The sequence below is a fragment of the Oncorhynchus gorbuscha genome, linkage group LG26 (assembly GCF_021184085.1).
Source record: "Oncorhynchus gorbuscha isolate QuinsamMale2020 ecotype Even-year linkage group LG26, OgorEven_v1.0, whole genome shotgun sequence".
Lineage (NCBI taxonomy): Eukaryota > Metazoa > Chordata > Actinopteri > Salmoniformes > Salmonidae > Oncorhynchus > Oncorhynchus gorbuscha.
In genome coordinates this window covers 11,412,994-11,426,254 of record NC_060198.1, presented here as the reverse complement: position 1 = coordinate 11,426,254, position 13,261 = coordinate 11,412,994, and the positions used below count along the sequence as shown (strand labels likewise).

Below are 13,261 nucleotides of genomic sequence, written 5' to 3'. Positions count from 1 at the left end.
TCAAGTACATCCAACACATGGTTTTCAAGTGTTTGATACCATTCCATCCCTTATTATGAGCCGTCCTCCCCTCACCAACCTCCACTGACTTCAATACGTCCCCTTGACCATCGCAATGCACACACGCAACATGTTATCAGTACAACAGTGTCTTTTTGTCTATGAAATAATTGATGACAATATACTTTGAAACACCTCTGTTTCTCCTGCTACACGATGGAGGTTAATACCACAGCATGATCTTTTCTCACTACTTTAGATTTTCTGGTAAGAATGTCGAACAACACCAACCACAATATCAAGCTTTAGCTTTTATCATTAGCCTAAGTCATTTTACTGGCCAACTTTACTTATTGATAAGTGGGTTAGTGGGCATGAGTAAAAGTGTCACCTGTTAGACTGCACTCAGTACTTACCCCCCCCAACCCCTCCCTTAACTCCATTGTGAAAAACAGAGGGACTCCAGGTGAATGAGCATAACAAGAGCTTTTCCAGGAATGCTTGTTAAGGAACAAGAAAAAGATGAAGTGCGAGTTCCACCAGAAAATGGGGCTGACCCACACCACCCTGAAGAAAGTGGAATGGAAGGAGGTGGGAGAGAGTGAGCAGGTTGTTCACATTCTTGGGATGTCCACTGTCATCAACAAACTACTGGCCAAGCCCCTTTTTCTTCCTCCTCAGGTATATAACCTTGCCACCAGAGTGACGCTTGTCACTGCAGATCCTTTGTCCAAGTCTGATCCAGCCAGCATCTGCTAACGTACCTGTGCCAGACAGAATCCTCCATCCACCATCCACCGCTATGTCGTTCACCTCCAGATCCTACACCTCTTCCAGGGCCCTCAGCATGTATGGGGGTGCCAGTGGCCACGGTTCCCGCATCTCCACCTCCCAAGCTGGGGGATTCTGCGGCACATCTTCCTCCTGGGGTGGCTTAGACCTGGCTGACGGCCTGGACCTCCACGTGTCAGCCAACGAGAAGTCCACCATGCAGAACCTGAACGACCGCCTGGCCTCCTACCTGGGGAAGGTGAGATGTCTGGAGGAGGAGAACGCTGAGCTGGAGAAGAAAATCAAGGATTGGTATGCGTCACGCACGGTTATCTGCCACGACCACAGTGCCTACTTTGCCACCATCGCTGGCCTGAAGGACAAGGTGAGAGGGGTAGGGGGAAGGGTGTGTGTGTTAGAATTAGGGCTGTTTGACACCTGACCATGTTAACTTATTCCCAGAAGCACTAACTCCATCCTCACTGTTGATTTATTTGCTGGCTCCTCTGTGTACTTGTAACGGATGTGAAACGGCTAGCTTAGTTAGCGGTGTGCGCTAAATAGCGTTTCAATCGGTTACGTCACTTGCTCTGAGACCTTGAAGTAGTAGTTCCCCTTGCTCTGCAAGGGCCGCGGCTTTTGTGGAGCGATGGGTAACGATGCTTCGAGGGTGACTGTTGTCGTTGTGTGCAGAAGGTGCCTGGTTCGCGCCCGGGTATGGGCGAGGGGACGGTTTAAAATTATACTGTTACATACAGGCAGTTAGTTGTTGCATCTGTTCCTATCTATGGGGGTGAGGAGGGAAATGTGTGTGAGATGGGATGGGGGTATTTCAGCCCAAATGAATTCTGGCAGAGAACATTTTTTGTTCTGTCCCTTGAAGGCCAATGCAGATACGTACTAAAAGAATGTCAGTAACTACAACTTCACGCGTCAATATTCATATTTACAACCAAATTTATTTACAACCAAATATGAGTCCCAAATGGCATGCTATTACCTAAAAAAGTGCACTATGGGTCCTGGTCAAAAGTAATGCACTATATAGGGAATAGGGTGCCAATTGGGATTTACAACCCAAGTCTCCTTTCTGGCATTCCTGCTGCAGGTCACAGTCACTTGAGAATGTGTGTATACTGATGTGAGTGAAAATGAACACCGTGCCATTGTGATTTCTGTTACACAGATCCATTTGGCATCCAGGTCCAATGCCAAGACTTTGCTGGACATTGACAATGCCAAGCTTGCTGCTGAGGACTTCAAGATGAAGTAAGGGGCTACTAACTACTTTGAATCACGACACACTATTCATATAAAACATGTGTCTGTCACTCAAGGCTCTATACAACACACTCTGAGTAGAAGTTACCCTTTTCAGATACAGAACCAGAATCAGCCTAGCCAAGCTAAATCCTATCCATAACTACTAGTGAGGAAAAGGCCAAACTGATCAATGGTCGTGTCAGAATACCCATACTAGCGTATTACATACTTAAACTGCTTACTCGTTTTGGCGTTTGATCTAGTAGAATTCATGTGTCTTTTCAGTCTCATGTGTTTGACAACATATTCATTGATACGCTGTGCCAAAATGAACAAATGGTGGGAGTCAATGCATTCGCGCATTAGATGACACATTTCGATGTCTATTTTCAAATTTGACACACTGTAAAACGTTCTTCTTCGCCCACTATTTAGTTCGCTAGTGTGGGTATTCAGACAGGGCCCGTGTCTAGCCATCCCTACTCCATAGACGAAGCAAAAGACCACAATCTGAACACATATTGCAAAAGACTACAATCTGCCTGTGTGACCTTAGCATGACCTTTGACCTGCTCAGGTATGAGAACGAGCAGTCCATGAGGATGGCAGTGGAGGCAGACATCAGTGGTCTGAGGAGGGTCATGGGTGACATGAACCTGGGCCGCTCTGACCTGGAGATGCGTCACGGGGGCCTGAAGGACGAGCTCGTCGTGCTCCAGAGGAGCCACCAGGAGGTAACCGGGGCCAACAGTTAGTCACAGGACAACCACACTGTATGGCACAGGGGAGCTGCTTTTCACTGTACACCCATTCAAAACCACACAGCGTTAGCAACACAAATCTAACAAAATGCCTTCTGATCTTTGATATCCACCGACGCCCACGCGTTGTCACCTGCCTCCTCACAGCCACACCTGCAGTATAACAGATATGTTTGTGCTGGTGAACCTGAATAGGAATGACATGCATATGTTTACTTGTTAGTGCTGGCCTAATAGTGCAAACAGTACTAGGGAAATATATTGATTATTTGCTTAGTGTTCAGTGACGATATACATTGGACCTTGCATGTATTTCATTCCACTTACAGCAGCAGACAACTCACTTCAGTAGGCATCCACAACAGTTGCTAGGCGGAAGGATATCATTATTGGAGCAGTTCATGTTTAATACACAAATATGACATCTAACTAACCTCTGCTGATATCACACCAGGATTTCCTTTACACAGATGGATGGGTGTCTTTTTTTTTACAACACAGTTCCTCTCCCCCTCCTCACACTTCCTAGTATTCTTTATTTCTTCCATTCACTCACTATTATCCTTTGTGGGACTCTTACATCCATAAACACACACATTACAGTTCATGTATGGTGCCTAATGGGTTATATATTGACCAGTAAGAGACATTAGATTAGTTGACAATCACTTAATCCCTCAGGTTTCAAATCCTCTGGTTGAAAAACATGTAATCACAAGTGTGATTGATCTAAAACGTTGAGACCTGTTTAATCGCAGTCAAGCTGCTGTTGGTTGTTATGGTTACTAACTGAGGTTACGCCCTCTGACCTATAGGAGATTGCCATGGTAAAGTCCCACGTGGGCAGCCAGGTGAATGTATCGGTGGATGCTGCCCCATCCCAGGACCTGAACGCAGCCATGACCGAGATTAGGAAGCACTACGAGTTTGTGGCCGTCAAGAACCGCAAAGAGCTGGAAGCCTGGTACCAGGGCAAGGTGAGCCGAATGACCAAGATACTTACTATATGTTGTCATTTACCCAAAAGAGTTACTCTCTAAAGGTTTTTTTCCCCTCATAAGAATAATGCAATTCAGTTTCAGACCATGTCAGCTGCCCTAAAAAAACTTGTATTAAAATTAAAAGTGTTACATTTGAAGTGTTAATTAAAAAACATGTTTAAAGCATGAAGAACGTATATTATCGTATATAGGATGAAGTCAATGATCTATTGAAGCATGGAAATCAGTTTAGAGACTGAGTGAGTTGGCTCTGAGGTAAACTGTGTTGACTAATGTGTTTTTTTTTACCTGTATAGCTGGCCACAGTGGAGATTGAAGTCGTGACAAACAATGAGCAGCTGGTCAGCTGCCTCACAGAGTTGAAGGAGTCCAAGAACACCCTCCAGAGGCTTCAGATTGAACTGCAGTCCCATCTGAGCATGGTACAAGACCACACACACACACACACACACACACACACACACACACACACACACACACACACACACACACACACACACACACACACACACACACACACACACACACACACACACACACACACACACACACACACACACACACACACACACACACAAAAGCCATAATAGAATTGGAAGTGAAAACTCAGGCATGGATTTTAGCCAGGTCTCTGCATATCGTTATTCTGACACCCATAAATACCTTACTGACATTTTGAACTTGGCAACATGCCCACCTCATGTCTGGCCCTGACCGAACAGTCTATTGGAGCACCAGATTCACAACCTCTCACACACTTTTGTGCAACCGAGTTATACAATAATATAATATTATGCATATGTGTAGTGCAATGGAGAGGTTACCCACCCTATCCCCCTTGAACAGAAGCAAAACTTGTGCAACAGTGTCACATACTGTGGCAGTATATCATTGGACAAGGCACCAGTATACCCACTAGTTTACTCCAGGGGGAAGTTTTCCTTAGGTAACGATCTAGGATCAGCTACCCCTCATCTAATCCTAAACTTTACCATTAGTGGGGAGGAAATACGGACCCAAGATCAGCGTCTAGGTGCTATTTCACCCTTCACCCACTCCCTCCTCCCCCGATAGAAATCCTCCTTGGAGGGCACCCTGGCAGACACCCAGAAGCGCTACTCTGCTCAGCTGGCAGGGCTCCAGAGCATGGTGACTAGCCTGGAGCTCCAGCTCTCCCAGCTCCACGCCAACATCACCCACAACAAGCAGGAGTACGACATGTTGCTGGACCTCAAGACCCGGCTGGAGCTGGAGATTGCAGAGTATAGGAGGCTGCTGGACGGAGAGGACGACAGCTCCACCCAAGGTGAGCCATTGTATACAGCTGGCAATAGGCCTTTGTAGACTTCTTCCCAAACGCATCATCATGAGACTGATGATACTTGGTCTTGCTTGATTTTAAGCTGAAAGCAATATGCTGTATCTTCAACAGTTGAAAGTTGACCATTATTTTGAACTGTATCAAAAGTGAACTAATGAAGATGTTAAGAAACAAAAATGATTCTAAAATGATGCTTTAAAGTGCTCAGTATGTGAGTATTGCAAAGAGATTTACTCCTTGTCCATTTTTGACTCCACAGTGGTTACCAAGACGATCATCGTGACCCAGACCACTGTGGATGGAAAGGTGATGGAAACCACTGAGTCTTTCAAATAAGTTATTAACAGAACCATCAATAAAGATTATGTGGTTGAATGAGAATGGACTGTGTGGTTTCACTTGTTTCAGAGATATTAATGCTTTATCATAGACTGACTACATGAATATGTGTGTATGGATGTATGGCAGGTACATTTGGTGTTCTCATTTCAAATGAATCGTTTTCAATTAGACATCTTTCAACCAAAACATGGTGTACAGCTCTACAGCTGACCTCAGAAACAGTCTCCATACGTACATATAACTCTGGATCTAATACTTGAAAATCGGAGAGTTTGATTAAAATAGAGACATAATTATGTAATTCTGCTGACAACTAGTGTGACGACCCTCCCGTTATGTCTGCCAAATTCTTTCTCTTTGCTCCTGTTTTCCTTGGTGGGATGTCGGGGGACGGAGCTGGGAGGGTTGTCAGCGATGTGGGACGCACCTGGGATCAGTTGTGTCCCGGAGATGTATACACCTTTTCCCCCCGTTCACTGAGGAAACTCTCTCCACACTATTATTTTTGGTTCTGGCGTTTTGTGGTTTCTTTGTTTTGGCACGTCTCAACACCCCTCATTATCACCATCGATGAATGCAACCGCTCACTTACACTACTGACAACACACACCATTGTTAATTGTATATAGTTTACTTTAGTTAATGTATGTACTTTTGTTATTCCTCATCTCCACGTTGTCACCCTCTTTGTTATGGGCTACAAGCCCGTTTGTGACACTAGCAATCAGACTTCTTCTATCCGCAATTCAATAATGCAAAGAATTAAGCTCAACTCAGCAGAAGCGAATGTAATAAATTACACTATTCAAGATCATACTGACACATATACTTTCTCAATACCATAGAATTGGCCTCATGTGCAAAAGATAACAGCCAATGTGATAGTCAGATGTATGGGAGCACGCCAGATCAGATACATCAAGTTGAAAGACACAGAAGACAGAATGATGGTGTCAGCAAGTCAGAGCATATTTATTACATTCACAATGGGGTCTGTTGTTGGTGTTCCATCCAGATGTAGTAGAATGTGTTGTTCTGGAGGTTAACCATAGACATAGAATTACCAGAAAATAAATCCCCATTCAAGTCAATGATCCATGATGGGTGTCTGAGGGGTTTTAGCCATTCTAGAAAGAATATGAGGATGGTATGCACATCTTAAACTAGAGTTAACCAGAGCTGGCCTCAACAAATAATACAGATAAGGAAGACAGGGATTTCTCATCTTACGAATATTTTGTATAAGTTGTAACTTTGTATTTTAGGTTGCATGAATAAAGTACTGGGGAACAACAATATTCAGAGTGCTGGCCTCTCATTTCCTATACCCATTCTAGTAATTATATGTCTATGGGGTTAACCCATTGCTTGCTGCAGTGCTTTCTGTGTGTGTATGTGGGACCTTAAGCGTGTTTGGTTTCACTTGAAGAGACAACCTTGCCGTCCACTATTTCCTCTGTGACGATCACCACCTTGCGTGTGGTGGAGGTGGTGGAGGTGGAGGAGCTGAGGCCAGAGCTAGAGGAGCTGATGTGGGAGCTGGAGGAGCTGTGACCGGATTTCGAGGAGCTGAGACCGAGTCTGTGAGGAAGGGATACCAATGGTTAGCATAGTTAGAATCTATGATCATAATAACTATCTATTAAAGGTCACATAGCAGTAGATTCATGTCAAAAGTAACCATGTCTCATAGTAAGGTCAACTTAAAATGAACATTGTTTTTATAGTCAAATGTTGACGGAGACATCCAATCGCATCCTGCCGTACCCGCTAGCCTCTCCGTCCAGCAGCCTCCTGTACTCAGCGATCTCCATCTCCAGGCGTGTCTTGATGTCCAGCAGCATCTTGTACTCCTGGCCCTGGCGTTCCATGTCGCTGCGGAGAGACACTAGCTGCTCCTCCAGACTGGTCACTTGGTTCTGGAGGCGTCCCAACTGCATGGAGTAACGGCCCTCCGTCTCCGCCAGCGTGTTCTCCAGGGAGCCTTTCTATTGGCCGGGAGGGATAGAGATGATGGGTCAAAAACTGTGGGAGTTGGTTTTGAATTTGGAATGTTTACAGTCATACTGAAAAGTTCAAATCAAATCCAATTTTATTTGTCACATACACATGGTTAGCAGATGTTAAATGCGAGTGTAGCGAAATGCTTGTGCTTCTAGTTCCGACAATGCAGTGATAACCAACAAGTAATCTAACTAACAATTCCAAAACTACTGTCTTATACACAGTGTAAGGGGATAAGGAACATGTACATAAGGATATATGAATGAGTGATGGTACAGAACAGCATACAGTAGATGGTATCGAGTACAGTATATACATATGAGATGAGTGTGTAGACAAAGTAAACAAAGTGGCATAGTTAAAGTGGCTAGTGATACATGTGTTACAATAGGATGCAGTCGATGATGTAGAGTACAGTATATACATATGCATATGAGATGAATAATGTAGGGTAAGTAACATTATATAAGGTAGCATTGTTTAAAGTGGCTAGTGATATATTTACATAATTTCCCATCAATTCCCATTATTAAAATGGCTGGAGTTGGGTCAGTGTCAATGACAGTGTGTTGGCAGCAGCCACTCAATGTTAGTGGTGGCTGTTTAACAGTCTGATGGCCTTGAGATAGAAGCTGTTTTTCAGTCTCTCGGTCCCAGCTTTGATGCACCTGTACTGACCTCGCCTTCTGGATGATAGCGGGGTGAACAGGCAGTGGTTCGGGTGGTTGATGTCCTTGATGATCTTTATGGCCTTCCTGTAACAACGGGTGGTGTAGGTGTCCTGGAGGGCAGGTAGTTTGCCCCCGGTGATGCGTTGTGCAGTCCTCACTACCCTCTGGAGAGCCTTACGGTTGAGGAAGGAGCAGTTGCCGTACCAGGCGGTGATACAGCCCGCCAGGATGCTCTCGATTGTGCATCTGTAGAAGTTTGTGAGTGCTTTTGGTGACAAGCCGAATTTCTTCAGCCTCCTGAGGTTGAATAGGCGCTGCTGCGCCTTCTTCACGACGCTGTCAGTGTGAGTGGACCAATTCAGTTGGTCTGTGATGTGTATGCCGAGGAACTTAAAACTAGCTACCCTCTCCACTACTGTTCTGTCGATGTGGATAGGGGGGGGGGCTGTTCCCTCTGCTGTTTCCTGAAGTCCACAATCATCTCCTTAGTTTTGTTGACGTTGAGTGTGAGGTTATTTTCCTGACACCACACTCCGAGGGCCCTCACCTCCTCCCTGTAGGCCGTCTCGTCGTTGTTGGTAATCAAGCCTACCACTGTTGTGTCGTCCGCAAACTTGATGATTGAGTTGGAGGCGTGCGTGGCTACGCAGTCGTGGGTGAACAGGGAGTACAGGAGAGGGCTCAGAACGCACCCTTGTGGGGCCCCCGTGTTGAGGATCAGCGGGGAGGAGATGTTGTTGCCTACCTTCACCACCTGGGGGCGGCCCGTCAGGAAGTCCAGTACCCAGTTGCACAGGGCGGGGTCGAGACCCAGGGTCTCGAGCTTGATGACGAGCTTGGAGGGTACTATGGTGTTGAATGCCGAGCTGTAGTCGATGAACAGCATTCTCACATAGATATTCCTCTTGTCCAGGTGGGTTAGGGCAGTGTGCAGTTTGGTTGAGATTGCATCGTCTGTGGACCTATTTGGGCGGTAAGCAAATTGGAGTGGGTCTAGGGTGTCAGGTAGGGTGGAGGTGATATGGTCCTTGACTAGTCTCTCAAAGCACTTCATGATGACGGAAGTGAGTGCTACGGGGCGGTAGTCGTTTAGCTCAGTTACCTTAGCTTTCTTGGGAACAGGAACAATGGTGGCCCTCTTGAAGCATGTGGGAACAGCAGACTGGTATAGGGATTGATTGAATATGTCCGTAAACACACCGGCCAGCTGGTCTGCGCATGCTCTGAGGGCGCGGCTGGGGATGCCGTCTGGGCCTGCAGCCTTGCGAGGGTTAACACGTTTAAATGTCTTACTCACCTCGGCTGCAGTGAAGGAGAGACCGCATGTTTCCGTTGCAGGCCGTGTCAGTGGCACTGTATTGTCCTCAAAGCGGGCAAAAAAGTTATTTAGTCTGCCTGGGAGCAAGACATCCTGGTCCGTGACTGGGCTGGATTTCATCTTGTAGTCCGTGATTGACTGTAGACCCTGCCACATGCCTCTTGTGTCTGAGCCATTGAATTGAGATTCCACATTGTCTCTGTACTGACTTGTTTAATAGCCTTGCGGAGGGAATAGCTGCACTGTTTGTATTCAGTCATGTTGCCAGACACCTTGCCCTGATTAAAAGCAGTGGTTCGCGCTTTCAGTTTCACGCGAATGCTGCCATCAATCCACGGTTTCTGGTTAGGGAATGTTTTTATCGTTGCTACAAGTTAGCCCTTGTAATTGAATGCGTTAGCTATAGTAATGGAGTGGTGCCTGGCTATAGCAACTTGAGGGACAGTGTTAGAGACCAGGTGAAAGTGAGATAGTTGAGGGTTGGAAAAGAGAATGATGAAAGAGTCAACTGTTGATTTTTTAAGAAAGTTGTAGAAAGTTGTGTTAGTAATGTCCCCTAAACTGTTGTCTGTGGTTAGATGTTTGTAATTATGTCTCACCATGCTGAGCTGTGACTGCAGTTCGATCTCCAGGCCCTGCAGTGTGCGATGGATCTCTGAGATCTCAGACTTGGAGGTCTGGAGAACCTCTGTGCTGGACGCCACCTCCTTGTTCAACGTCTCCGTCTATAAAAAATAATATGTTGTTAATGGTTGAAAAGCACTCTATTGTCATACTTGAGTAAAAGTAAACACACCTTAACAGAAAATGACTCAAGTAAAAGTGAAAGTCACCCAGTAAAATACTATTTGAGTAAAAGTCTACAACTATTTGGTTTTAAATATATGTAAGTAAATGTAATTTCTAAAATATACTTAAGTATTAAGAGTTCAAGTTTTTTTTAGCCAGGGGCATATGCCAACATCCATTTATTTTTATTTTTTTTTACAAAAGAAGCATGTGTGTTTAGTGAGTCCGCCAGATCACAGACAATAGCATATTACCAGGGGTGATCTCTTGATAAGTGAATGACTTGGACCAATTTCCTGTCCTGCTAAGCATTCAAAATGTGACAAGTACTTTTGGGTGTCAGATCAAATGTATGGAGTACATTATTTTCTTTAGGAATGTAGTGAAGTAAAAGTAAAAGTTGTCAAAAATATAAACAGTAAAGCACAGATACCCCAAAAACTACTAAAGTAGTATTTAAAGGATTTTTACTTAAGAACATTACACCACTTTAACTCATCAATCATCACAGGAACAAACCAAATCATGATAGAATGTGACAACATTAACAACTAGAAGTCAATGAACATCTACACCATGAACATAGTTTAGAGGTTCTAGAGGTTCTACCTTGGTCTGGAACCAGGCCTCCAGGTCGCGCTGGTTCTTGGCACTAACGGACTCGTACTGCTCACGGATCTCAGCCATGACTCTGGACAGGTCCTCCTGTGGTGCTGCGTCCACCTCCACGTTGATCTGTCCAGTCATCTGTGACCTCATGGCCAGCAGCTCCTGTGGAGAAACACATAGTATTGAGTTTAAAGAATGAAGAAGTGACTAACCTCTGCCTGATGGTAACAACTTGACCTGCCCTCTGTCTTCATTAAACATTTGAACACCATTGCTTGCTACAGATGTGCTTGAAAGCCAGCAGTGGTGTTCTAGTGGAGACTCTAGTGGAGACCCATAGCAGGTTGACATGGTCAATAGATGTAATACATTAAGGGACTGTATGGATATGTTCCATCAGCCCACACCCACCTCCTCATGGTTCTTCTTGAGATAGATGAGCTCCTCCTTCAGCCCCTCGATCTGCATCTCCAGGTCAGATCTGGCCATGGTCATCTCGTCCAGCATCCTCTTCATCCCGGCGATGTCTGCCTCCACTGACTGACGCATGGCCAGCTCGTTCTCATACCTGAGAGATGGAGAGAGCTTAGGTCAAAGAACTGTCGGAATGTGTTCCTCTGTGAGAATAGGAAGGGGATTACAGAATCTAGTATTCCATTAAGTTTTGGAAAATAACAGAAAGTAACACCAGGCTTCTGATATGTATGTTGGGATGGTGTGGTTATTGTGGAGGTGAAGGGTAATGTCATTTCATTTCCTTTTTCATAGATTGAACTCAAAATGAAATAAACATTGAGGGTTTTTACAGATTTGGGCTTATTCCATTTGGTATATGGAATGTACCAGCAGTGTACTGTATCTGTGGATGGTGTTTGATATACTTACTTGGTTCTGAAGTCGTCTGCAGCGAGCTTTGCATTGTCGATGTTCAGATAAATGCCTCCATTCAAGCAAGTGGCAGCCTGGATCTGAGAGGAACATTTCAAGATGGGGAATGCATGGAATTTCACAGTAATGCAGTACGCACAAACTGTGATACCACACTGTAATCATTGAGTTCTGAGTTTCAGCTGCACTGTAAATGATAGCCCATAGAAGCTTTACAGGGAACCTGTTGTCTTTGTGAACATTGTAAAGCATGACACAATGAAACAAATGGCACCTTTCGTAATCGCCTTGAGGCTCTTAACAGACAGGAAGGATTGGCTTCAATGGTCTGCTATATTTTTAATGCTTCAGCTGCAAGTATACATACTGTCTTTGCATCTATCTTTGGTGCAATATGTTGGTTGAATCAATTATGACAAATGCATAGAATTTTGCATTTTCCAATAGTCATGAATAACTCTCAGTAACTGACATGTGTACACCATGTACCTGTACTCTCTAAAGAAGCATGACATTGTCACTCTGCAGACATTACCATGTTTTGACATATAGTTATTTTTCTATCAAGGAGACATGTCACGTACCTTGTCCTGCAGGTCGGCAATAGTAGCGTCTTCAGCTCCAGCTCGGCGTTGGCCGCCTCCAGAGAGCGCACCTTCTCCAAGTAGTTGGACAGGCGGTCGTTCAGGTTCTGCATTGTGGCCTTCTCGTTGGCCGACACATGGAGGTCGGCTCCACCGCCACCACCACCCCCTCCCATGCCGAAACCATAACTGCCACCACCACTTCCCCCTCCCATTCCAAAACCATAACCGCCACCACCACCTCCTCCGCCGGAACCAAACGAGGAGCTAGAGATGCGCACCCCAGAGCCTCCTGCACCTCCATACACACTGCCGGCCCTCATGGCAGTGACGCGGCCTCCTCCACCACCACCACCACCCATCGAGGAGAAGCGTGAGGAGCCCATACCCATTCCACCTCCACCTCCAGACCTCATGGACATGGTGCCACCTCCACCACCGCTGCTGCTGTAGGACATGCTAGATCTGGAGAAGGACATGGCTGCTGAGAAGGAGTCTGCCTGCCTGGGATGAAGAGGAGAGAGAATGTGGTGCCTGGCACAGCCACTGTTCCCTTTATATGCTGCACATGGTGGAAGGAGGGATGGAGGGTGGGAGGAGGACATGTGTGGGGGAGGCAGAAGGGAGGTATACAGGGAAGTATTACCACATGTAGGGCAGCCCCCCAGGATAGATATGTGCTGTATGTGTGGATATGCAAATTTTGAAAATATACTCTTGTTGTGTAACTCCACTGTCCCCCATCTCACTCTATAGGTGGTGTCAGCCGACAGGGTGCTTGCAGGCACTCACACAAACATATAGAAGTGCACACTCCCATAAAGAGATGGAATTCCTCTCCTTTAAAAGCATCTGGCTTAAAGCATAGACAGGCCTGCGTCTATTAGCCCCAGGTGAGTAATTTAATCAGTCAACACACACAGTTTAACTTTGACATGC

General features: G+C 45.4%; 1 protein-coding gene and 1 pseudogene across 1 annotated transcript; one reads left to right on the top strand and one right to left on the bottom strand.

Annotated features, from left to right (window-relative positions):
• Positions 1-744: 744 nt before the first annotated feature.
• krt98 (keratin 98) lies at positions 745-5,496 on the top strand. Its single transcript, XM_046330624.1, has 7 exons — positions 745-1,156; positions 1,958-2,040; positions 2,612-2,768; positions 3,611-3,772; positions 4,093-4,218; positions 4,871-5,102; positions 5,377-5,496. The coding sequence occupies exons 1-7, from the start codon at positions 803-805 to the stop codon at positions 5,451-5,453; spliced, it is 1,191 nt and encodes a 396-aa protein (XP_046186580.1). The 5' UTR covers positions 745-802; the 3' UTR covers positions 5,454-5,496.
• Positions 5,497-6,407: 911 nt separating this feature from the next.
• LOC124015437 lies at positions 6,408-12,872 on the bottom strand (annotated as a pseudogene).
• Between the last annotated feature and the right edge of the window lie 389 nt (positions 12,873-13,261).